Source organism: Hermetia illucens, chromosome 2 (genome assembly GCF_905115235.1).
Source record: "Hermetia illucens chromosome 2, iHerIll2.2.curated.20191125, whole genome shotgun sequence".
Classification (NCBI taxonomy): Eukaryota; Metazoa; Arthropoda; class Insecta; order Diptera; family Stratiomyidae; genus Hermetia; species Hermetia illucens.
In genome coordinates, this window is record NC_051850.1 from 166,957,191 (window position 1) to 166,984,107 (window position 26,917).

Consider the following 26,917-nt stretch of genomic DNA (forward strand, 5'->3'; position numbering starts at 1 on the left):
CGTCAGGTAAAACGTCGTCCGGCTACCGCAGGTATACGGCACGCTCAGCATTGCGAAGAACCTCTTAATCCCTTATGGCTTACCTCTATATATACAGTCTACAAATTACGCCACGGGTACTGTCAGTGTGTATATATATGTCGACAATCTGTATTTTGAATAGAGCAGATGTTTGGGCGATTTACTACTTTATTTTCAATGGCTTTTTTTCGAAAATGGTATACATCATAACTTAAAAACTAATCATCCGATTGAGTTGAAATTGGGTGTACATATAGTCAATAACATTCTCCTCAGTTTGTACCTACATGATTATAACATTTATAATAATAAATAATAAAACTTTTTTAAACAAATTGGTTGAAAAATTCACGCTAAAGTCGACTTTTCTTTTTAAAACAATACGAAACTTGTAATTTTCGACTTTTTTTAATTTTTTTACGTTCCTGATTCAAAAAATAAAAAATAAATAGAAAAACCTGTTATTTTCATGCGTCTACATGTATTTCCCCCTTAAGGGGATCATCCCGTGTGAAGGCCGTTTTTTTTTGGCTTTTTTTTCAGCCCGATCACATAGTTCATTATTGAAATACAGAGCAATTTATACACCCATCTCCAAAAAAGATGTTTTTCTGCTGCCACGCTAGAGGGCACTGCAATCATCTTAAAGAAAAAAAGTAAACGGCATTTTAACGTTCAGACTTTAAATACAGTCCGCAAACTAGGATTATTAAAAAATATTAAAAACTAAATTTTTGGTGCCGTGTTAAACTTTTTTTTTTTAATTTTGGCGTTTTTTTACGGCTTCTTCAATGAATAAAAGAAAACTACTGAATGAATCGTAATTACACTAGTTTGCGGACCGTAAAAATATGTTCCGAATAAGTCGTGAAAATTTCAAAGAATTTGGTTGGATAGATTTTGGGCTATGGTGGCAGTCGATTTTCAACATGCGGTTTCGAGAAAAACGCATTTAAAAAGTAGAATGCCTTAACTAACCATTAATCTGCTGTACCTAGTCCATAAACCTTAGGTTTCTTGAAGAAACACATGTACAGCCTTGGCTTCATTTCTTGTCCTTTTAGCGAAGTAATTCGAATGTCATTCGGACCGATAAATACGAGCTTTATTACGGCAATCGACATAAATCTAGCATGTGACTTATCACGTGTTTAACACTATAATTTCCGAATGACTCCGAATATCAAAAAATCACTTTGTTCATATATTCTACACTATATCTAGATACAATTGATACCAAAAAAAAATTCGATTCCGCGGATCCGACACACGGGATGACCCCCTTAATTTGATTTTCCATTTCTTGATCCATTCTGTAATGTGGTCAATAACTTTTCGTAGTTTTATTTTTGTTTTCTCAATATTTTCGCCTGAAAGAAACAGCGCTGGACCTAAAACACTACTCTGCGGTAGACCAGTTGCATATTTCTCAATTCAGTGTATGATCCTTTGTATTTCACTCTGAAATGAACGGATACGTAAGATTTTAGGATCTTGAAGAAATTTGCCGGAAAGTCCCAATGCAATTTGTTCAGAATACCTTGATGCCGTGAGACTAGTTTAACATACAGTGGATGCATAAGTGAACATCGGCCTAATGATAACAACATACATATATCCATATTATTACATTAACTTTAACTTGAGTCCATGTCGGGATAAGGTCCGCCTGCACAGCCCATATGCGGAATTGAATGGTTGTGCCCCTCCTCTGGAAGGCAATAATCATTTAGGTTCCTCATTTTTGTAAATACGGAGTACCATTGCGCTTTAAGTTCGATTTACTAAAAGTCCGTGCCTGAGGCACCAACTGTCAATCAAATCAACAGTGCATATTTCTATACTTACAACTATCAAGCCACGCGACGGATTTTACAGTCCCGCATAGTAGTGAGTCGATCAACATACTCTATAGAAGTTGCAATAGCACATCTCCTTCGAGATAGTCTTCCTTTGCTTTTGTCGTCAGGTAGCAATCAACACCCCCTAATCTCTGTGTAAGCGTTGCGTTTCGTTAACACCATGTTCTTTGGAAATATCACAAAATTTTCCGAAAAGCTCATAGTCAAACGCCCTTTTAATATTCAAGAACACCCTTTTCGGATACTTAGGTTCCACGATCTATAACGTTTCTACTCTTTCCAATAACTTGGTATTATAAGATGACCGCAACTAGGTCCTGGGAAAAAAATTGTCTCAGCATGGTTGCCTCTAACAATTTTGGCGTCAGGATGCAGGTTTTCCGGCTCAAGGATCTCTCATCGAGAAAGATCCTAGTTCTCTTTACTGATTCAATATCACCGATTTTATTATGTCAAACCCATGGTTCTTGTACCAGAAATATATAAGTCCTTAAACTTTGCAAGCCTTACTGTCAGCAGATAGGACGAAACTTTGGCAACATTTATGTTTGTGAACATAAGTGTAGTCTAATATGAAAATAACTGAATAGTCTACTGCGTCCGGGTCCGGTCTCACCGGGATTACCAGCTTGCCCTCACTTGCGCCGAAAGTTCCGTTTCGCAGATGCATTCACCAAAGCAGAGTCCAGATGTAAATCCAATCGAATATTTGTGGGACTACCACGAAAAGGAGTAACACAAACACCAGATTGTTTCAAAAAGTTCCTTAAAAAAGGCTCAACAGGATGAATGGAATAGTACACCTCAAAGTATTACGCAGAAACTTGTGTCATCTACGCCATCGTGGTTGCAAGCAGTCCTGGAAGCTAGAGGAGGTCCACCCAAGTATTGATATTTAACTAATAGACAAATATCTCCAAATAGGCATGCTCGTCTGTTGATCATGTATTAAAGGCAAGTAGATCCTGCGGGGGGATGGACCGAAGCAACAGCCGGGGATCGTCCTCCCTGCACTGGACAAGGTGCTAAATGGACCCCAAGCCAAGGTGGAACAGCAAACGCCGAGGGGTGCGTGGCCAATGGTCTTTAGTATGCGAACTCTGTATACCTTGAGTACCTTCAGCTTCAAATAAAACCCTTATCCTGGTGGCCGGAATGGACATTCTTCCCGGACTACTCGTGGGACTAATTTTAGAAATAAAAAAAACCGATGGTAGAAGCAGAGGAGATTATGCCAGGCGCATCATCAGAGGACGAGGTGCGGGCATCCAACCAGAAGACAGTAGCCGTCGAGAGTAGTATACTCGGCACCAGCCGTAGCACCGATGGATTGAAACCAATCGCAGGAACCTCCTGGAGCGAGGCGGCATACGGATTAGTGGTTTCCCGCGTGGAATCCACTGCCGTCAAACAGCGAGGGCAGGCATAGTACTAATAACCCGAAACCCTCGACGTCGGGTAATCCCTCAAAAGTAAAGACCGACAAAAACATCGGTCACCGGAAATCGACTAAGAAACGAAGGTCCACTGGTGTCTTGCTCAAGAGCCAGTACCAACAAGATTGCTAGGAATAAAGAGGCCGATACTGTCGGCGAGCGGGATGAAAAAGACCTCGCTAAATACTAGGAGATTGAAATAATAAAACTTGTTGTTTCTTTTTCGTTGGTGTGGGTATTTATTCTTGCAAATACCGATATTTCGGGAACCACTTGTTCCCTTCATCAGTGCAAACAAGTTCTGAAACCAAGTTTTATTATTTCAATTAATTAATCGTTGGAAACACCGCATAATTTCACTCTGACTAGGAGATTGTTGAGGAACATAATAGTAAACGCCTGGTAGATGGGCAGAATGCGAAGCCCATTGGTCTGAAACGCAATCGATCTCAAGACGAGGTCGAGCAAGATCACAAGCGGAGCAGAGTGGGCAAGAGCTCAGACGCTAAGCAATATCTGAAGAAAAGTAAACAGCAACAGCCAGCCGACGAGTCACGAACTGCGAAACCCTTCAGCGATGTGGCCAGAAGCCACTTACGTGTGGTAAACTAGCGCTGGAGGTGTGGACCAGTGTTGAAGCCAGGCTGTCGGAGATGGTCATTGAGCATCTCCTGGACGCCGAAGGCAAGCACACGGGATTCATCCCCAGCTTTGATTGCTCTCAGGTGGTGCGTGGGTTCCACGTTATAACTTGCGAGGACCAATTCTCTAGGGACTTTCTCGGTTCGTGCGTCACTAAGATCAGCGACGCCTGGGAGGGGGTCAATGTCATCCCTTACACCGAGATTCACAGGAGGCCGATCGCTTGTATCTGGTTACCGAAGATCCGCATGGATATGGACAAGCTCGTCCAATCCTTGCGCCTTCGAAACCTCAGGATTCCCATTGACGACTGGGTTGTTATCTAGGAGGAGCAACTCCAGACAAACAGCCAACCTTTTCTACTCCGTATAAAGAGAGAGTGCCTGGAGGCACTGGGAAAATGCAAAGGTAAAAGTGTTCCGCTCTACAAAACTGGACGACGACCTAGATCCAATCAACGCCGCCAACGAGCTGTTGGAGGAGATGAGGATCGACGGTCCGACGGGGACTGCAGCACTCGAAGTGCGCCATGGCTAATCTGCTTGTCTTCCTCCTAGAGAACATCGAAATCGCACTAATACAGGAGCCTTGGCTCGGAGGCCACCGAATCATCAAAGCAAATATTTTAATTTATTCCACAGCACAAGAGACGCTGATCAGAACAGACCTTGAGCATATATTCTCGCGAGAGCAGCTCTGAAGAGGTGAATCATTCTTTGATTTTATTATTGGCTCAAACCTATCGGTGTGTAACAGGTGCAGTACACAAACCTTCCATTTCCCCAGCTCGGAGGACCGTGACGGTTGGGAGGAGGTCCTTGATATCACCCTAATAACTGACAACGGGAGTCTTAGGGTGGAGAACTGGAGAGTGTCTGACCAGAGATCCTTCTCAGATCACAGTTGGATACTTTTCAGTCTTGATCTCGCCACAGAAGTCTCCAAACCCTTCAGAGACCCAAGGGGTATCGACTGGAGAAAGTTTGTTCAAGTAATTAAAAACAAACTCTCCGGTGCGCAAATTGATAAGAATGGCACGACAGATGAACTGGAGTCAAAGGTCGGGCTCTGGAAAAGGCATTCGATACCACTTTTAAAGTTTCGTGCCATGCTAAATACAGCCTCAGGAAAGCTGACGAGGGAAATCTTCAACATCTGCTACAAGCAAAAATATTGGCAGCTATATAAGGACTGCCTGAAGAAGTACAAGTCAGCCATCAAGACTGCCAAGAGGCTTGGTTGGACTATTGTCAGAACATCGAAAGTACCAGCGAAGCCGCGAGGGTCAGCGAGATTCTGTGCAAGGCCCAAGGACATCTACTTAAGGACGATTATGGAGAGAACGTCTTTCTCTAAGTCCAAGCATGCCTACCTCTAAGCAAAATCCAAAGAAACCGCTCTCCACGGGGTAATTGGCACGGTTGAGCGGTCACTGCAGTACAAGCAGTATACCCTAGCTACCTTATTGGATATGGAGCTTTCAACAACGTTAGTACCAACGCCATCAAGAAAGCCTAGACCAGTATTGGATTGGAGGAGTACTTTACGCATTATTACCAGGATAATCCAGTCTGATCTGAAAGGCAACCGCTTGATCAGAGCTGTAAATAGAGGCACGTCCCAGTATGGCGCCATCTCTCCGGTGCTCTCGTTAATAGTAGTGGACGAAATTTAATGAATATTGGACAGCAGTGGGGTGAAGGTGATAGCGTATTCCGACGGCTTGGTGATATTAGTGTCAGGGATGTTTCCGTCCATTATGACCGACATTATGGAAGGGACGTCGCGAAAGGTGTGCCTGTGGGCCGCAAGATCCGGACTCGGCATAAGCTCAACCAAAACGGAACTGATGCTATTCACCACCAAGGTAAGTATACCTGAATTCTACCTACCACGGCTGAATGAACAAAGATTGGTTTTTTCCTCCAATGTAAATTATCTGGGTGTAATCCTGGATCCAAAACTGAATTGAAGATTGAAAATAGAACTGAGCATTGAGAAGGGCTGTATAGCCTTTTATGCCTGCATGACAACCTTTTGCAAAGAAAAAGAGTCTCTGGCCGAGGATGGTTCTCTGGATATACACCGCTGTGGTGCGTCCAATCGTAACGTATGGCTCTATTATATGGTGGCAGGCTATGAGCAAAAAGTACAATAGAACGAAGCTTAATAGGATTCAAAGAACCGCGTTTGGAGATGCAGATGCCTAGCAGATGCTTTCAATGTACTCCTGCATCTCCTTCCCCTAGACCTCCACATTAAATACGTTGTAGCGTGCAGTGCCGTCAGACTACATGAATCCCGACGCTGGACAGCGAAGTCCTACGGCCACAGGAACATCCTAGACGAAGTACCTCGGGAAATCTGGGCATTCCCTACAGACTATGCCACATGCAAGTTGAGCTTCATGAGAAACTTTGCTGTGGACTTTCCAACCAAGGCAAAGTGGAAGACCGGCAGTATGTGGCAAGGTTATGACACAGTATTCTTTACGGATGGGTCAAAGTTGGTCTGTGGAGTCGGCGAGGGGGTTTTCTCGAATAAACACAGTGTATCCGGGTCGTATAGTCTCCAAGATTTTGTCAGTGTATTCCAAGCAGAAGTACTGGCGATATTGGAAGTTTGTCGATGGCTGGAGCGTGATCCGAGCCTCAAGCGTAACATAGCCATTCTAACCGACAGCTAAGCGACCATCGAGGCATTGTATTCAGCGACGACATCCTCCAGGCTGATGGGGTAGTGCAAAGACGCGATGAACCGTCTGGGCGGCACGCTCAAGGTCACCCTCCTCTGGGTTCCCGGGCATACGAACAGAGATGGGGATGAGCGGGCTGACAGATTGGCCAGGCAGGGCTCTACACTTGGCAACCATTTGATGGATACAGTCGATGTCTCACTGGCGGCTGTCAAGGGCGGAGTCTACTGCCAGTACTTAGCAGCCGCGGCCCTTAGATGGCGAAGGGTTAACAGCTATGCCAAGTCAAGGAGGATTTGACCCGCTTATAACATAGCCCGATCACGAGAGCTTCTGTGCCAGACACCTGCAAATGCATTCAATATTATGGTGGTCTGCACGGAGCACTGGCCCATAGGGGACCATGCGGCCAGGCTCGGCATACCCTACAATTTGCATTGCCTAAGCTGCGGGGAAGGAAGGGAAACCGTTATGCACTTTCTTTGCGATCACCCAGCTCTAGCTAGAGGCAGGCTATGGAAACTGGGTTAACCATTCTTTGGGGATCTTAGAGAGGTTTCTAGCTTTAGGGTGGGAGAGCTGCTTTCCTTCGTGAATGCTACGGGCGGGCGCTGAAGATCCGAAACGGCCGACCTCTGCCTCCCAGATCTCGTATTGCAGCCACGGCCTTAGGAGTTTATGGCATCAAAACGGCGCACCAGCAGCGCTACCATCTCAAAATAAAAATAGTGATACGATCACTTTTGTCGCCTAAAATTATCTTTGTTTTTATTACTTTATTAATTTTCGGAAAAATAGAAAGGAAGTGTAAATGAATACAAAGTTTATTTGAGCTGTCGATTTGTAATGTTTCTCTTTTTGTATCGTTTATTCTGAGTTAATACAAATAAATGCAGTCTGTAGCGTTTTAAAATGTCGTACGGTGAATTAATTTGCCTAGTTTACTTTGTTTTACTTCATGCTGAAAAGCAAAGTGCCTTCCGATTAGAGGAAGTATATGAAAAATCATGAAAATTAATGAAGCTTCAAAAAGTACAAAATTTATTTCTTTTGATAATGAAAAGACAACACTGACTCCCCGTCCAAAAACTGCAATAAAAATTCATCCGAGGAGGCACCACCTGACAATCTGAGCAAGACACTGCTCTGACGTTGGTCAGCTGACGGCTATACGTGAAAACATCTGCTAGAAAAAACCCGAAGCTTCCAAGTGTGCGTGGAAAATTCTGAACGCGTGTGGAATGTTGTGCCGATTCAGTTAAGGCAACTACTAGAAAATTCTAGAAAGTCAAAATTTATAAATATAAATCGGCGCGAGCATGGCGCACGTCGACATTTGCAAGAAGAAATTCGAGTGGAGTGCATCGTTTGTGTGAAACGAAAAAGTAGTGAAATTCCGAGGCTAGTTTTGTGATTTTACGATATCTAGGAAGGACAATAATAGTTAACTTGAGTGCACAACAGCTGTAAGACGCGAAGTGAAAGTCTGCGAACCAAGGTTTCCCGGATAATTTCTGGCGAAGGAAATTGGAATTGCAACAGTTGCGTAAAAGGTAAGTTAATGCGCCATGAGCGCTTATTAGAAAAGTTTTGTCACGAAAATGGAAGTATTCCGTCATCAGGCAAGTTGGACTTGGATTGCAAATGCCAAATTAGGGATGGAACAGTTCGATTATTGCCTTTTGTTTTGGATTAATCGGTGCAAATTTGCTTCGAGCAGAGTTGAACTCATGAAATTTTCATTCTGACTGTGCCATGTTAGCATTTTTCCAGTTGGCACCCTGGAGAGGTCACAGAATCCAAGTTTGACTTGCATGGCGGCGGCATTGCCTACGCGCATTGTGATGTCATGCGTGCGGTGTCGGTGTATATTGTTTTGGAATTTACATTTTCATTGCTGCGGCCTCGGCGTAATGTGGTCTAACTTGTAGTTTTGTTTCAATTTTCAGTTTTGCAAAAGCCGCTGAAAAGCAAGCAACACAATGGGAAAGGACTTCTACAAAATTCTTGGCATAAACAAAAGTGCCACCGACGATGAGATCAAGAGGGCATACAGGAAGCTGGCTCTCAAGTACCATCCTGACAAAAACAAGAGCCCTGCGGCAGAGGAGCGCTTCAAGGAGATCGCGGAGGCCTATGAAGTGCTGTCAGACAAGAAGAAGCGAGACATATACGATAAGTTCGGCGAGGAGGGATTGAAAGGCGGGGCTCCCGGCACCGGCGGCGAAGGAGGTGGAAGCAACTTTACTTACCAGTTCCACGGAGATCCACGTGCCACCTTCGCCCAATTCTTCGGTTCGGCTGATCCCTTTGGCATATTCTTTGGAGGAGATCCGCAGAGGATGTTCGAAGGAGGCACCATGTTTATGGACGACGACAATGACGTCTACGCACAAATGGGAATGGGAGGACAACGGGGTGCTGGCCCAGGAGGAGCATTCCGGTCACAATCGTTTAATGTTCATTCGTCGCCAACTCGCAAACGACAGCAACAAGATCCCCCAATTGAACATGACCTCTATGTTGGTCTGGATGAGGTGGACCGTGGCTGTGTGAAGAAAATGAAGATCTCGCGGATGGCCATGCAGCCCGATGGAACACAACGAAAGGAAGAGAAAGTCCTGAACATCAGCGTCAAGCCGGGCTGGAAGGCAGGCACCAAGATCACTTTCCAACGAGAAGGTGACCAAATGCCCGGCAAAATCCCAGCCGACATAATTTTCATCATTCGCGACAAGCCACATCCGACCTTCAAGAGAGAAGGAAGCGATATCCGTTATTCGGCCAAAATCTCATTGAAACAAGCCCTCTGCGGTACGGTTGTGCAAGTGCCGACATTATCCGGCGATTCAGTAACGCTTAACATGTCGAACGAAGTTATCAAGCCAACGACAGTGAAACGGATATCGGGCAAGGGTCTGCCTTTCCCCAAGGAACCATCGAGGCGAGGCGACTTGGTAGTCGGATTCGATATCAAATTCCCAGATAAGGTGAACAACGAGACGAAGGACATCCTTAGGGATCTGTTACCAAATTAAATACGTCCTGACTGAAAATACGTATTATTACGCGTAATGCAACTACCAATTTATGCTGCACATATTAGTTGATTTTGTATATTGTCTGGTCGAAGCGAACACGAAGAAAGGCTGGCAGGACGAATTCAGCAGTTAGTAGGCTGAATGGGTCCTAGGAGTGAAAACGGACGTGAGAAGTAAAAACGAATCTACTGGGAAAAGCTGCTTCCAATACATTGTCGTTGTAAATAGGACCTTCAGGAAAGGATTGCAGATAAAAGAAAATCTAGAAAAAGCGGGAGATTGGTAGCGGAGAATATACAGCATTTCTAGCTTAAGTTCACGTAACAGCTTTTCTCTTGTCCTGTTGATAGTTTTGTTTTTCGAATTTCCATCAGTTTCTTGGATGACTGCGAAGTGTGTAGAGGATATTCAACGTGTATAATTAACTGAATAATTTAGAGTTTATATGTGTGCATGTGACTGTGATAATAGTCAAGGAAATATTGTATTTTTTTCTACTCTAAGCGAGAAAAGCAAAGGATAAAAACTGAGTGAATGTGTCAACTTGTTGGAAATTATTTAACAGAAGTCTTATAAATAAAAAAAGTACGTTTTAGTACGATATTATACTTAAAAAGTGTTGTTTTTTTGTTATTGGATGACTGTGCAGGTTCTCAGATTAATGGCAATGTCTAATCAATTCTTCATAAGAGTTTACATGCTCTTTATGATTCTTGCTTTATTAGTAATTGAGATTAGGCTCTACTTCCATTAATGCTTTGATGATTCGATAGTGATAAACTGGTAGCAGGTAGAAGCTCTCTTTGTTTGCAACTGAGGAAAGTCAGCGGGGGTGTGGACGAAATAAACAGCGAAAAAGGTCTTATTTTGCTGCTTCCACCGTTCAAATCAATAAAGCCAGAAAAGGGGGAGGGGTGGCTGTGTAACTGCAAGAGTGCATAGCGTGGCTCCAAAGGGAAGCACTGGGAAATGGCATCGATGTTCTTGAGCATCAGATACTTCCGCGCATGCTTGGAGCAGAGCCTAGACTGTAGTCCCTAGTACAATTATGGGCTTTGCAAAATCTATGACGACCTGGCTGCATCCAAAATTATTTAATTTGCAGCCGAGTGACCATGTGGAGTGCATAGGTCATAAACGCACGCTGTAGGGAATTGAGGAAAACTACTGACATTCAGCGAAACCACGAAAATGTAGAGAGGAACCAACTGATATGGACGAGATTCGAGGCAGTTGCACTGGTGTTCAAGGCCTGATTTACGGCAGAACGCCATGGAAGAAGTAGACAAAACGTTGGTTAAGAACCTGAAGGGAGCATTTGTTATTTATATTTTACGTATAAATCTAATAATTCTATGATTCCAATGAATGGGGGGATATTCATCTGCAATTAATATCCAATCCGCTCTATGCATTCCAAATAATATATCGAATTTGGTTCAAACTTATTCATTATATTTATAGACAGACATTTAATAATGCTTCCTGATACGCTATATGCTGATATTATCTCTGGCTATTCTGTACTACTTTCGAATTAGAACAATACCCTTTTTTTCCTAGAATCAGAAAGAACTAGATTCACGCCAACGACATTGCTGCGCACATATGCATAGCTTTTTGAGCTTTTCAAAATAAACACTTGCAAAAGAACAGCTGCTTTGGTGATTCGCTTCAAGATTATTATAGAAATTGAGTCATTTAGAGTATTCATATTGAAATGTATGTAAGTTAATAATAGGCAGCTCAGGGTACATACATCATGGGATATCTAGTTATCCTCACTTGAATTTTTGCGCGTTGACGGTACTTTATTGTTAATTATTCTATCAGACTTGAAATCCGGATACCGTTGTAAGAAATACATAAGTGTCCAGAATGTGGGTAGGCAGGTATCAGTGGCCGCTCCGAGGAGCCAAATTAGCGCTGTGGTGTGCCGTTTTGATGCCACAAACTCCCTAAGATCGTGACTGCTGTTATGAGAGCATGCTCAGATCTTCAGGGCGAGCCGGTGGCACTCACGAAGGAAAGCAGCTCTCCCACCCTGCATCTAGAGATCTCTCTGAGGCCCCCCAAGAATGATTTACCCAGTGTCCATAGCCTGACTCTAACTAAAGCTGGGCAATCGCAGAGGAAGTGACTGAGGGTTCCCTTTTCTTCTCCGCAGCTTCGGCAATGCGAATTCTAGGGTATGACGAGCCTGGCTGCATGGTCTCCTATGGGCCAGTGCCCCATGCAGACCGGCGTAACCTTGTACCCATTTGCGTGCGTCTGGCACAGGAGCTCTCTTGGTCGGGTTTTGTTATAAGCGGGCCAAATCCTCCTTGACTTGGCACAGGCGATAAGCTCAGTTAGAATAGAGTAGATTCCGCCCTTGACAGTCGCCAGCGAGACACCGACTGTTCTTGCCGAAGGACTGCCAAGAACAGAGGCCCGCCTGGCCAATCAATCCGCCCGCTCATTCCCCTTTATGTTCCTATGACCGGGAACTCAGAGGAGGGTGAGCTTGAGCGTGCCGCGCAGGCTGTCCAGCGCGTTTCTGTACTACACCACCAGCCTGGAGGATGTCGACCCTGAGTGCAAAGTCTTAATGGCCGCTTGGCTGTCGGTTAGAATGGATACTTATGCTTGGAATACACTAACAAAACCTGGGAGACCATACGACTCAGATACATTGTGTGTATTTGAGAAAACGAGAAAATCCTCACACCGTCTCCACAGACCATCTTTGACCCATCGGTGAAGAATATTGCGTCATCACATTGTAACACGCCGCCAGTCTTCTACTCTGCTCTGTTTGGAAAGTCCACAGCAAATTTTCTTGTGAAGTTCAACTTGCGCGTGGTATAGTCCGTGAGGAATACCCAGATTTCCCGAGGTACTTCATCTAGGATGTTACTGCACTCCTTCCATGATGTCCCTCATAATGGACTGAAACATCCCTAATATTAATATCACCGAGTCGTCGGCATATGCCACTACCTTCACCCCGTTGCTGTCCAATATTCGTAAAATTTCGTTAATCACTGTTAACCAGAGCACCGGAGAGATGTCGCCACCCTGGGGCGTGTCTCTGTTCAACGCTCTGATCAAGTGGTTGCCCTCAGATTCGACTAGATTATTCTGACATTTAGCATCGATATAATCCTGCGTAAGATACCCCCCCAAACCAATATTGGTTAAGGCTTCCTTGATGGCATTGATAATAACGTTGTTGAATGCTCCCTCTATATCCAAGAAGGCAGCTAGGGTATACTGTTTGTACTGCTGTGATCGCTCAACAGTGCCAATTACCTCGTGGAGAGCGGTTTCTGTGGATTTGTCTTTGAGGCAGGCATGCTGGGACTTAGAGAAAGGCGTTCTCTTCATAATCGCCCCTAAGTGAATGTCCAGGACCGGTTTTAGGGTCTTCAACAAGAACGAGGTGAGGCTGATTAGTCGGAAGTCCTTGGCGGACTCACGCCTGCCCGTTTTCGGTATGAAAACCACTCATTCACGTCTCCAAGACTGTGGTATGTATCCTAAAGAGATACAGCTCCAGTAAATCTCAACAAGCCACGACACAATCCTTTCCTGCTGCTTCTGTAGCATGACTGGCATTATGCCATCTGGACCCAGAGATTTATATGCAGAGAAGCTGTTTATAGTCCAGCCGATCTTACCCTTGGCATTTACCGATTGGATAGTCTTGCACGGCTGGGGTGGCCCTTGTATGGTTGTCGATATTTATGCTTGTAGCAGATGTTGAAGATTTTCCTGGTCAGCTTCCTGAGGCTGGAGAGATCTTCATTCCTCCGTGGTGGCGGTGTCTTTTTGCTGTATTTAGCAAGGCACGAGACTTTAAAGGCGGTATCAAATGCGTTTTCCAGAACCCCGACCTTTGACTCGTCTGTCGTGCCAATCTTCCAAATTTGCTCACCGGAGAATTTTTTTTAATTACTTGGTTAAACTTTCTTCAGTCGATCTTCCTAGGGTCTCTGAAGGGTTTGGAGATCTCTGTGGCGAGATCTATACTGAAAAGTATCCACTCGTGATTTCAGAAGGATCTCTGGTCAGACACTCTTCAGTTCTCCACCCTAAGAATCCAATTGTCGGTTAGTAAGGTGCTGTTAGGAACCTCCTTCCAACCGTAACAGTTCTCCGAGCTGGGAAAATGGAAGGTTGGGGTACTGACCCTGTTACACATCGATAGGTTTGTAGTAATAATAAAATCAAAGAATGGCTCATCTCTCACTTCGGTCACGCTGCTGCCAGGACAGAGGTGAGCGTCTGCGTCTGAGCGTCTGATGAGTTGCTTCTGCCCTGGATGTAACTGCAAGTCATATATAATATTTTCTTTGGAGCCCTTTGATGTTTCGGTCGCCTTCGACTCAAGGCTCCCGTATTAGTGCGATGCCGATGTCTTCCTCTAGGAGGAAGACTAGCAGATTAGCCGCAGCGCACTTAGACTGCTGCAGATTTATCTGAGTTACCCTCAGCATGACCTGGTTGCGTGGGGGGTCCGTCGGACCGTCGATCCTTATCCCCTCCAATAGCTCGTTGGCGGCGTCGATTGGATCTTGGTAGTCGTTCGGTTTTGCAGAGCGGAACACTTTGCGTTCCTAACTCCAAACCGCACTTCATAGTCTATTTTTCCTAGTACCTCCAGGCACTCTCCGTTTATACGGAGCAGAAAAGGTTGGCTGTTTGTTTGGAGTTTTTCCTCTTGTTATAGGGGATGACGTTGAGTTTTACGCCCTCCTATGTGTCGCTGGTCTTAGTAGCGCACGAACCAAGAAAGTCCCTAGAGAATTGGTTCTCGCAAGCAGGGGATGGACCTCGCGTGTTCGTCTTTCGCGTCCAGGAGATGCTTAATGACCATCTCCGACAGCCTGGCCTCAACACTGGTCCACACCTTCGGGGCTAGTTTGCTGCTAGTGGAATTGCCATCTGCCAGCGCCACACATAAGTGTCTCATAGCCACATCGCTGAAGGATTTCGCAGTTCGTGGCCCTCGGCTGGTTGTTTCTGCTTACTTTTCTCCAGAGGTTGCTTAGCATCCGAGTTCTTACCCACTCTGCTTCGCTTGTGCTTTTATTCGACCTCGTCTTGAGATCGATTGCATTTCAGAGCGGTGGGCTTCGCCTTCTACTTGTCTGTCAGGCGTCTGCTGTTATATTATTTAACAATCGTTTGGTATTTAGTGAGGTCCTTTTCATCCCGCTTGTCGAAAGTACCGGCCTCCTTATTCTTAGCAATCTTGCTGAGAATATGCATATCTTTCTGGTATTGGCTCTTCAGCAGGACACTAGAGGACCTTCGCTTCTTAGCCGGTTTCCAGTGACGTTTTGTCGGTCTTCACTTTGAGGGATCCCCCGATGTCGAGGATTTAGGGTTAGGAGTACTATGTCTGGTACTCGCTACGTCTAGCCTGACGCTGGTGGATTTCAGGCTGGAAACCATTAGTCCGTCTGCCTGCTCGCTCCGGAAGGTCTCTGCGGTTATTTTCAGCACAGCAGTGCTACAGCTGGCATCGAATGTATTGCTCTTGACGGCTACTGTCTCCTGGTTGGGTGCCAGCAGCTCGTCCACTGATAATGCGCCTAGCATCACCACCTCTTCTTCTATCGTCAGTTTTTTTGTTTTTTAATAATTGAGTCAATGTCTTGGTCCCACTAGTAGTCCGGGAAGAATGTCCACCCTGGCTAGCTGGGCTTCCAGGGTAAGGGAGTTATTTGAAACTGAAGGTGCCCAAGATATTCAGAGGTCGCATACTAAAGACCAAGCTCCCATTGGTTACGCAATCCTCGGCGTACGCTGTTCCACCTTTGCTTGGCGTTTTGGTATCTTGTCCAGTACAGGGAAAACGATCCCCGGTCTGTTATTTAGGGTCATCCCCCCGTCAGATCCACTTGCCCCTAACACATGACCAGCAGATAAGCAGATCTTCGTTAGTTGGATGAGCTTACTCTCAGGCCGGCTTTACAGACTCCTGGCCCGCTCGAAGATTTTTCCAGCGCGAGGAACAGGAACGTTACATACAGTCTGTTGGAGACAATGCAATAAAATAAAACCCTTGCGGAGGGTGAAAAACAAAAGAAACTCTGTTTTCCTATGGAAAATTGAAATCCGGACAATGCCAAAAAATCGTAATAATGACATTAAACCTAAAAAAATTACTTGTTAACACTTATTATGGAGACAATTTCCTTGAGAAAACATCTTTCCCAGAGAATAGTACGGTAATGTATCTTTAACGGTTTTCCATTTACTTTCTTCGTCTTCCAGCCTGTAGACAAATAAAACCTCTCCCACCCAATTTCAGATTGTGAAATGTGTGCGAAATCTTGTTATAAAATTTCAGAACTAGCAAGCAAATAATAAATTAGTAAAATGGACTAACAGCTCACAAATAGGAAATGATTTCCATTGTGTGCTAATGCGATTACCGAGAGTTTAAAAATATCAGCAGAATCTTGGTTTATGAAAGATTTGAATATTTGAATAAAGTTTACATTCGAATTTCAAAGGTAACGTTGTTATTTCTGTTGAGTATTTAACGGATAGTCCATAAATTGAGCAAATTTTTGAATTTCCCGGCATCAGAATTCACCACATCGTGTTGACTTGCATCACTACCATGTCCATGAAAATTCACACATTCCAAACTCGTACCATGGAACCTTGTTGTCATTCGAACGTTGTCAAAATTCCTCCTAATTGCGACAGGAGCCAATTCGACACAAGTTTTCGTCTAATAATCGATAAACTCTCAAAGCTGTAGCTGCGAATGCCTTGTATTTAATTTGAACTGACGGGAAAATGTGAAAAGTGAGTTTAAAATATAGCAAAGTTCTCGTGTTGAATTCACATCGTGATTATATTAGAGGAAAACTCGAACTCTCGAAAGGCCACTAATTAGATTACCGTGAAAAAGAGGGTGTTTCCCTGTTTTCTTTGTGGAAATCGCGGAAAGACTTTCTCGAAAAAAATGCATCTTGGCGGAGATATTTCGAGCGCTTTACAGCAAATCGAGGCTATTAAAAAGAGCATCGATGAGTCGGACGACCCGAAATTGCAAATGGGAACGGCGGATAGCCTGAAAACTATCCTCGATATTCTGCAGGATCCGGTATTTCGGACTATTGTGCATGTGCAGGACTCCCTGGCCGAGCTGAATACACAACTTGTCCAGCATCCATCTATGCTACCAAATGATTTCGACATCGACGTTTCTGGGAATTTGATTTTGAGTGTGCCCAGTGCTGCGGACTTGTACGAAGCCGAGTATCCTGACGAGCAACGTGTGCCCTCTGCTCAGCTGTCTCCACGGAGCCCGAATAGCCCAGCAAACAATAGTTACTTGGGAGGCGTAACGCCAGGTACGTTTTGTAGTGCTTAGAGAAGAATTGACTCAACGAAACGGACTTTTTTCAGATCACGCCCTTGCCGAAGACCATGGCATGTACTTGAAGAAAACTCGACCTTATTCGGACTTGAATCGCACTGCGGACGAAGAAAGACCTCAGTCGGTTGTCAGCGACTCTTCCAAACACGGAACCGATCTGCTTTCGTCAGAATGGGCTCAGATTCAAGCCATTGATTTGATAAACGACGGTACGGGGCTTGGTTTCGGAATCATTGGAGCGCGGTCATCTGGAGTGATTGTAAAGACAATCCTAGCTGGTGGAGTTGCGGACCGTGACGGTCGGTTGCAGAGTGGAGATCATATCCTCCAAATAGGCGACGTAAATCTCCACGATATGGTTTCGGAGCAAGTGGCATCCGTGCTCCGCCAGTCGGGAACTCATGTCCGTTTGGTTGTAGCCCGTCCTGCGGAACATGTGAAACCCAAATACGAACTAGAAAGCGGTTGCGCAATAGTTCCGTCACGTTTGTTGCTCGATCCTAACGAATTAGAACGGTATCTGATTGCAGCTGGATACCCCGAGATATTCGGCACTCTATCAACCCCATCCACACCCCTGCAAGTTCCGGAGAAACGGTTCATGTTTGGCGAGAAAGAGTCTATCGCGAATCGGCCTCCGATAGCAGCTCCTGTGGATTTCGACGAGCTCGACTTACCGGAAACGGAAAAGTTTCAAGTTGAGTTGATCAAGGATGCCAATGGGCTAGGCATAACGATCGCTGGATACATTTGCGAGAAAGAGGAGTTGTCGGGAATATTCGTGAAAAGCATATCACCGGGAAGCGCCGCGGATTTAAGTGGTCGCATCCGCGTAAATGATCGCATTATCGAAGTTAATGGACAGTCACTTCAAGGCTTCTCAAATCATCAAGCGGTGGAAATCCTTAAAAACAGTGGAAACGTAGTGAAACTCGTATTGGAGCGTGATCTCCGCGGTCCCAAATATGAACAGTTGCAACAAGCTATTGCGGCCAATGAGATAAAACAGCCGAGCGCCCCGTCTACCCCAGCCAGGAGTCTTCCGCCACCACCTGTCACGAATACGCAACTGAGAGGAGCCATTGGAACCACGAAAATCCAATCATCTGAAGAGCAGGATGTAGAATCGAATTCATCAACTATGCAATTGCCTACTTCCGTCGATCGGAAGAAGCCATTAGAGGAGCCAACATTGAGTTCTTTCGGTAGCGGAAAGAAACTTATCAATGCTCGCGACTCCTTAGAAAATGCCAAGCATTCTTCAGACACTTCTTTGAGTCTACCCGACTCGAAATCTGGAACTATAGAAGATGAGGACATTCTCCACGCTAAAAATGCTGCCGTGATCTACAAACACAAATACTATGTGGAGCCGGAGTTGACGAAAGAAATGGAAGTAGCGATAATCCGTAAATGGAGGCAAATCGTCGGGCCAGACGTGAAAATAATTGTCGCCCAAATAAAAAAGTTCGCCGCATCCAGTGGGTTAGGAATCTCCTTGGAGGGAACAGTGGATGTCGAAGGTGGGCGTGAAGTTCGTCCTCATCACTACATTCGATCGATTCTCCCAGAAGGCCCAGTCGGTCAGAATGGCCTTCTGAAATCAGGTGATGAGCTTTTGGAGGTAAACGGACAACGTTTACTTGGTATGAATCATTTAGAGGTGGTTGCAATCCTGAAGGAGCTCCCGCAGGATGTTCGAATGGTTTGCGGACGTGGAAAGACTGAACTCATTCAATTCAATGACGACTCGTTGTCGAAAAACATCGGTTTCGGAGGATCTCAACACTTGGAAAATCTGTTGCCTGCATCAGATCGACTGGTTAAGGCAAAGTCAGATGGTAGTTTGGCTACTTCGGGTAATACTTCAGACGATGCTTTTTCGAAGCTGAAATCCCGTTCTTTGGAGCCACTGACGGGCTTAGCAATGTGGAGCTCGGAGCCACAAATTATTGAGCTGGTGAAGGGTGAACGCGGCTTGGGCTTCTCAATTCTTGACTACCAGGACCCTCTGGATCAAAACGATACGTTGATTGTTATCCGCTCCTTAGTACCGGGCGGAGTAGCTCAGCTGGATGGTCGTCTGATCCCCGGAGATCGACTTCTTTTCGTGAATAATATCAATTTGGAGAATGCGTCTCTAGATCAAGCTGTACAGGCTTTGAAGGGGGCTCCGAAGGGTATAGTTAGAATCGGCGTAGCCAAACCACTCCCGATGACTGACAATTCAATCAAGTCGACAACTGGCACTGGCGAGGATTCGAATCTTTCATTCAATGTTTCTAGCAATCTTTCAACAATTGATCCCGATATCATCCCGGATTTGAAAAAATAATATAGTATTTCCATGGAGCGGCCGGAATTCCAGGTTGTTGCGGAATTTTTCAAGTGCATGGTAAACCTGGCAGCAATTTATAGAGTCTCTCTAGCCAAAGTGCGTAGACAACGCCGGCAGCGTCAAGGATTTGAATGAAAAACTGTTTCTTGGATGTTGTACTTAATGCGACTATTTTCTTCCACATTCCTTTCTGATCTGGATCAGTTTCAAACGTTTTATTTTCAAAGTATTTCCCTCTAACAGTATTATTGGGCTGAACGGTATATCTCGGGGGAATATCTGTCTTATCTCATGGTTAAGGGTTTTATGAATGTTTTATATTTTAACGGAAACAATTAAACAATATTTAATATCGTTATAACGTTGACTTCTAGAGGATAAATATTTTAAGCATAACATTATGACATTTATGTGAAAATATGAATTTATGTATTAATAAATAAATAAATCGTTTATTTTGTATGATAAATATTGGAGAATTTCTCCTTCTAGAACTTTTGAGTTCGATTTATAGAGTGGTGTTGATCCTAGTTCGGCCATACTTTTCTTCTTTGTAATGTTGGGTTGGGCGAATTTATAAGACTGCCAACTGGAAAGTAAAGAAAACATTCGCTGCTACCCGAGAAACATGCTGCGATAGACTAGAAATTCGGGACCGTGAGAGATCTATATCCACTTGTAAACCCGACACTAGCGTACAGGAGATATCAAAGACCTTTGTTACGTTAGTGACAAGGACGCCTACCAACCCAAAAAGCGGCTGCGGACAGTTGGCGTAAATGGGGATAGGTAGGTATCAGGGAGCCCAATTAGCTCTTTGGCGCGTCGCTTTGTTGTTACAAACCCCTAAGACCGTAATTAATGCGGGAACAGCAAGGTGAGCAGAATTCAACAAACTCGGATCTTCAGAGTCAGCCCTTAGTATTTTCGAAGGATAGCTTCTCTCCACCCTCCAACTAGAGATCTCTTTTAGGCCCGTGGCTCTGGTTAGAGCTAGTAATCGCACAGGAACTGCCTGAGGGTTTCTTCCTCCTCTTTGAAATTTTGGCAATACGGATTGTAGGATATGCCATATCTGGCGGCATGATCCCATATAAAACAGTACCGTGTGCAGACTGCCATAATTCTGTATGTGTTTGCCCGACTTGGCACAGGTGGTGACCTTTCGTCATCTGAATTCAGTGGCTGTTAAGTAGTGTGTGTAGATTCGTCGTCTGAAGTCAGCGGCTGTTAAGTAGTGTGTGTAGAGTCCGCCAACTAGTTTGAGTACAAAACCTTAATGGTCGCTTGGCCTGGCCGTCAACAGGCTTCCAGCATCGCCAATACTTTCGCCTGAAATATTTCAGCGAACTCTTAGAGACTGTTCGACTCGGCTGGATTCCCTCCCAAAGTTGACGTTTTCCAAAAACTTTGTTCAGTATGCAGCAATTCTTTTAGATACTTTGTAATAAGGGACGTTACCTTACGGCAAAAAATAAATAATCTAGAACTCACCTGTCTCTAAGTGTCGGAAAGAAAGATGCAAGGAGCTCTAGAGTCGCAACAAAGGAGAAGCACTTTCATCATCATCATCAACGCCGCAACAACCGGTATCCGGTCTAGGCCTGCCTTAATAAGGAACTCCAGACATCCCAGTTTTGCGCCGAGGTCCATCAATTCGATATCCCTAAAAGCTGTCTGGCGTCCTGACCTATGCCATCGCTCCATCTTAGGCAGGGTCTGCCTCGTCTTCTTTTTCTACCATAGATATTGCCCTTATAGACTTTCCGGGCTGGATCATCCTCATCCATACGGATTAAGTGACCCGCCCATCGTAACCTATTTAGCCGGATTTTATCCACAACCGGACGGTCATGGTATCGCTCATAGATTTCGTCATTGTGTAGGCTACGGAATCGTCCATCCTCATGTAGGGGGCCAAAAATTCTTCGGAGGATTCTCCTCTCGAACGCGGCCAACAGTTCGCAATTCTTCTTGCTAAGCACCCAAGTCTCCGAGGAATACATGAGGACTGGCAAGATCATTGTCTTGTACAGTAAGAGCTTTGACCCTATGGTGAGACGTTTCGAGCGGAACAGTTGTTGTAAGCTGAAATAGGCTCTATTGGCTGACAACAACCGTGCGCGGATTTCAGCATCTTAGCTGTTATCGGTTCGACTCTAGATAGGAGAAATTATCAACGGTCTCAAAGTTGTATTCTCCTATCTTTATCCTTCCCGTTTGACCAGTGCGGTTCGATGTTGTGGATTGGTTGGTTTTCGGTGCTGACGTTGCCACCATATACTTTGTCTTGCCTTTATTGATGTGCAGCGCAAGATCTCGCGCCGTCTGCTCGATCTGGATGAAGGCAGTTTGTACGTCTCGGGTGGTTCTTCCCATGATGTCGATATCGGCAGCATAGGCGAGTAGTTGGGTGGACTTAAAAAGGATCGCACCTCTTGCATTTACCTCAGCATCACGGATCACTTTCTCGAGGGCCAGGTTAGAGGACGCATGATTGGGCATCCCCTTGTCGTAGACCATTGTTGATGTCGAATGGTGTTGAGAGTGATCCTGCTGCTTTTATCTGACCTCGCACATTGGTCAGGGTCAGCCTAGTCAGTTTTATCAGTTTCGTCGAGATACCGAATTCTCTCATGCCGTGTACAGTTTTACCCTGGCTATGCTATCATAGGCGGCTTTAAAGTCGATGAAAAGATGGTGCAACTGATGTCCATATTCCTACAGTTTTTCCATCGCTTGCCGCAGAGAGAAAATCTGATATTTTGCTGATTTGCCTGGATTGCCTTTTTGGAATGGGCCAATGATGTTCTGGGCGTATGGTTCTATCCGACCTAGCAAGATAGGGGAGAATATCTTATAGATGGTAGTCGGCAACGTGATACCTCTATAATTGCTGCACTGTGTGATGTCTCCCTTTTTATGTATGAGACAGATAATGCCTCCGTGCCAGTCGTCAGGCATTGATTCACTGTCCCACACCTTGAGCACAAGTTGATGGATCACTTGGTGTAATTGGCCGCCTCCATATTTAACCAATTCGGCTGTAATTCCATCGATCCCTGGCGACTTATGATTTTTAAGTCGATGAATTACACGGACTGTTTCTTCTGCACTTGGTGGTGGCATTATTTGTCCTTCGTCTTCAGTTGGCGGGACCTCCAACTCGTCGATGTTCTGGTTGTTCAGTAGTTCATCAAAGTACTCAACCCATCGCTCCAATATGCCCATTCTGCCGGAAATTAGATTTCCCTCTTTGTCTCGGCAGGATGAGCATCGAGGTGTGTAAGGCTTCATCATGCTGACTTGTTGGTAAAACTTGCGCGCCTGGTGCGGCTTCTCCCTGTACTTTTCTAGTTCACAGACTTGTTGATTCTCCCAGACTTCCTTTTTCCGTCTGTAAAGTCACTTTTCCGTTGGACGGAGTTCGTGATAAGTCTCCGCGCGTGGCCGCGTTCTTTGAGAATGCAACATTACTCGGTATGCAGCATTCTTCCGTTCCGTTGCTAGCTTACATTCATCGTCAAACCAGCCGTTCCGGCTCTTTTTGCGGCTGGGGCCAAGTATGTTTGTGGCCGTATTTATGATAACATTCTTCAGGTGATTGTGAAGAGCATTTGTTGATGCTTCATCTCCAGGATCTCTGTTGACTGTGGCTATTGCGGCATCTATTTCCCCCTTATAGGTGTCTCCGGAGGGCTGTGTTGTGGATGGCTTCAGTGTTAACTTCCACCTGATTGTCAGAGGGGATTCTGGGTGGTGTTATTATTCGAGCCCGGAGCACCAAGCTAGCGAGAAAGTGATTCGAGCCTATATTGACACCCCCTATATGTTGTGACATTCGTCAATGCTGAGAGGTGGCAGCGTTCGATCAACACGTGGTCAATTTGGTTGAAAGTGGTCCAGTCTGGAGAAGCCCAAGAAACCCACTCTGAGTAAATGGTTTACTGTATGGAGACTTTAATATATGGTGCAGTGACTCTTTTCCAGGAAACCGGTCCCCGTTCGGCGCATCTCTTGTAACGCTGTTACATCCACCTTATATTGGGACAGGATATCAGCTAGCTGCTGAGCAGCATCGGGTCTGGACAGGGAGCGCACGTTCCATGAGGAAATGCGCAAATCCTTATTCCGTTGTCGTTGCCGTTGTGTTGTCAATCCAATTTTTTGAAGGGCGCAAATATCAATGCGGTTTTTCCGCAGGGTCCTGTGAGTTCCTCCGTGTTTCCAGTTAGAGTATTAATATGTATTTAGTGTGCAAACATGTATTTGTTTTGCTGGGACTAATTTACTCAGATACATCCTGATGTCGTCCATGCTTCAAGAATCCCTGTCCATTTCTCCACCAGACCGGTAACCGTCCTGCTGCATCGACTGAGGTGAACGATATCATTTCTTCGGGGCTTTGAATACATTACAATCATTTTGACTTTTAAAGACATTGAATGCATTTTCGTGGTCGGGCTGTCGCGGCACCTGTCACTAACAAAGATAGGATTTAGCATAGTAGAGTAACTCCAACTATACTTTATTCATTTTTTTCTCTGATCTCAGTATTTGATTTTTGTTTTATTGAGGGTAGTACAAAGTTCATTGCCTCAAACTTTTCTCTTCTATCTAAGCTTGGGACCAGCATGCTACCGTATATACGAGATTGAAATAAATACGCTTGGTTTTCATTAATCTTAACCTCATCAAAGATCGCAAACCATTCCACCGAGAAGCTACTAATCTTCTTTCAGCTACTTTGAACTCAATTTCATCTTCCACAAATTGAACAGGCTCATAAGTATTCGTTGAGTACACTTACCCACTGATGACAATAAATTTATCAATTATACCTAAAGAAGTATTTATATGCCACTCTTGACCCTTTTTGTTACATCCCTCCGAGAATTTATCTTATACTTTACCATAGTGTCTATGAATTCGATTCAACGTGGTATCATTACCCTGAAAGGAGTATCTCATCCTTTTCTCTTTCTCTCATTAACAATGGCCTCCCCAAAATACAAATGATATCGGTTCGTCCTTAGAATCACGACAAGGATATTGTGAAAGATTTCCAGCCCACACAATAGAAATCGGCTTATGTCTCCAAAACCGACAGGAACAACAAACAATCATGAATTAAATCCTTACTTCTTGCGTCCATTTTACGGAAGACTAGGAGGTACTATCCTTGTTCACCAGTGGGAAATTAGAGAAATTCGGGACTATGGAATTCAAGATATTACAAATTATTTTTCTACTGAAGTATAGTTTTGTAGTTGCCAGAGTATTATTTTGGAGAGGGGAGTCCTTCATTACGATGTAGAGAAGGTGGATGGTTCTCCAGCCCATCGAAGTAACTATTTACACCTCCTTCAACCCAATGCGTTCTGTTAGTAAAAGTTACGTTTATTTCTTTTCAATCATACCAATTTTCGTATTGGATATACGGCCCAAGCTGGTAACCTGAACAATCTTCGCTACAAGTACACATCCCTGCAACATAAAATGAGTGTTCGTCTATTTTTAATCTGGGATTAATCTGATAACGATGTTGATTAATAGTCGGCAGAATCATGAAGGGATTCAAAAACTTTATCCTTTCAATTGAATATTATCACTGGGCAAGCTTTCAGGATATTTTTAACACCGATTTTTTTATTGAGTGCGAATATTTTTAAAAGAGGGAAAGGCACACTGGCGGGATAACCAAAGTATAAATCAAATTGGCTCTTTATAATCAGCACAAAAGAGGATTGCATTGAAAGTGGTAATTCGATAATAAATGAGTAGGGAGCCGGTGGAAATGTTTTCCTGATTATAAGGGTGATACATAAGCCTGAGAATTGGTGAATGGGACGGTGGTGATGAGCAGTTTAACTTTTTTTGTCTCTTATATTCAAAAAGTAGTATTAGCAAGTTGAATCAATTTATTTTGAACTCTGCGCTCTGTAGAAGGACCTTTCGGGTGACCTCAAACTATTGTTCAAGCAAAAGGTAGGTGACAACCGGTTATAGAACGTCATAGAATAAATGATTAAAAGACGGAGTGCGGTAAGTTGAAAACCTTTACATTATTTTATCCTGTAGGAGTGGGTCTGTAAGTCAAATTTCAAAGTTTAAGTGTAGACCAAAGAAAATATATCTTTCTTGTTCATTTTTTCTTATACGGATATATAAAAATTAGTGAAAAAGTGTGAAAAGTACTACGTATATTGCATGATGGGGAAAAGCAATCCATTAAAGTAGGCTTCCGGAAAAATGGGTAGTGTAGTAGCCATGAATCCATTTCCAACTCCACAAAATGGCTTTGGCCGTGCATCAGCTTTCCTGCTCCTTTCCTGGCCAGTTCGTCCGCTGCCTCATAGCCTTCTAACCCAACGTGTGCCTGGAGTATCCAAAACTTGTTGATCGTGCCGAGCGTGTTCAGTCTGCTGAGGCATTTCCATATCCGTTTGGAATTCACCTGGTAGGACTTAAGTGCCAGTAATAACAACAATGTTCTACCCATTATAGTTTCTTTCGAGGTTGAAGGAGGCACATCTATCTAAGGCGCATATTCCACCTTCTCCATTCATTGGTTCAAAATAAGTTTTCCTTGGAATAATCATCCCGGCACTTGCTTCCTCTGCCGTAAACAATCCGTCAGCGAACCAGGTAATTAGTTGCTGGTTCAAGTCGTAAGTCAGTGCTACGCTCTCCCAGTTTACCCTGTAGCACTAACGTATTTCAAACTGCCATTCGAAATGAAACCTCATTTTCATGTTATTCGTTGGTATCAGTAATTAAGAATACCGCCTAGAAAAGAAATCAATCTTCCTTTGGTTTAGGCCGCTCCCCGCCTCACTGGTACTCCCGGAACGTTATGAATCCCGCTTTTCTCCTCTCCTATGGGTCTGGAAATTATCAGAGCCCTTGTAGCTTTTCGACATATTCGACATCCAAATTAGTTTTTAGTTTAGTGTGATTCCCAAATATTTGACCTCTAATAGAAGTAATGAAAACTTGTTGTTTCGTTTCCGTTGGTGTAGGTATTTCATTCTTGCAAATACCGATATTTCGGGAACCACTTGTTCCCTTCATCAGTGCAACAAGAACAAGAAAACAAGAAAACTTGTTTGCACTGATGAAGGGAACAAGTGGTTCCCGAAATATCGGTATTTGCAAGAATAAAATACCTACACCAACGGAAACGAAACAACAAGTTTTCATTACTTCTATTAATTAATCGTTGGAAACACCGCATAATTTCACTCTGATTTGACCTCTGTTGCTCGTTTCACTTCAATTCTAGGTAATCTAATGGCTACCAGGCAATCAAGCTTACACTTCCTAGTGAATGGTACTATATTGGCCTTGGCGGCATTCATGTGCAGCCACATCTTCCTTTACCAGTTACTAGTGAATTGTAATTCAATTTGTATTCTGTCCCAAAGAGTATCTTAATATTTGCTCCTACAGACTACATCAATGTCATGTGTGTAACACTGTGTTGTGTTTGTAA

General features: G+C 44.2%; 2 protein-coding genes across 2 annotated transcripts; both read left to right on the forward strand.

The window, feature by feature from the left end:
• The first annotated feature begins 7,968 nt into the window (after positions 1-7,968).
• LOC119648357 (dnaJ protein homolog 1-like) lies at positions 7,969-10,292 on the forward strand. Its single transcript, XM_038050070.1, has 2 exons — positions 7,969-8,209; positions 8,606-10,292. The coding sequence occupies exon 2, from the start codon at positions 8,639-8,641 to the stop codon at positions 9,692-9,694; it is 1,056 nt and encodes a 351-aa protein (XP_037905998.1). The 5' UTR covers positions 7,969-8,209; positions 8,606-8,638; the 3' UTR covers positions 9,695-10,292.
• Positions 10,293-16,375: 6,083 nt separating this feature from the next.
• LOC119648322 (patj homolog) lies at positions 16,376-19,893 on the forward strand. Its single transcript, XM_038050003.1, has 2 exons — positions 16,376-17,058; positions 17,114-19,893. Exons 1-2 carry the CDS (start codon positions 16,668-16,670, stop codon positions 19,417-19,419), a joined length of 2,697 nt encoding a protein of 898 aa, XP_037905931.1. The 5' UTR covers positions 16,376-16,667; the 3' UTR covers positions 19,420-19,893.
• Positions 19,894-26,917: the final 7,024 nt, after the last annotated feature.

Coding starts and splice junctions, on each gene's coding strand:
- LOC119648322 (XM_038050003.1), top strand. CDS start 16,668: ATGCATCTTGGCGGAGATATTTCGAGCGCTTTACAGCAAATCGAGGCT. Junction 17,059..17,113: donor CTTGGGAGGCGTAACGCCAG/GTACGTTTTGTA, acceptor GACTTTTTTCAG/ATCACGCCCTTGCCGAAGAC.
- LOC119648357 (XM_038050070.1), top strand. CDS start 8,639: ATGGGAAAGGACTTCTACAAAATTCTTGGCATAAACAAAAGTGCCACC.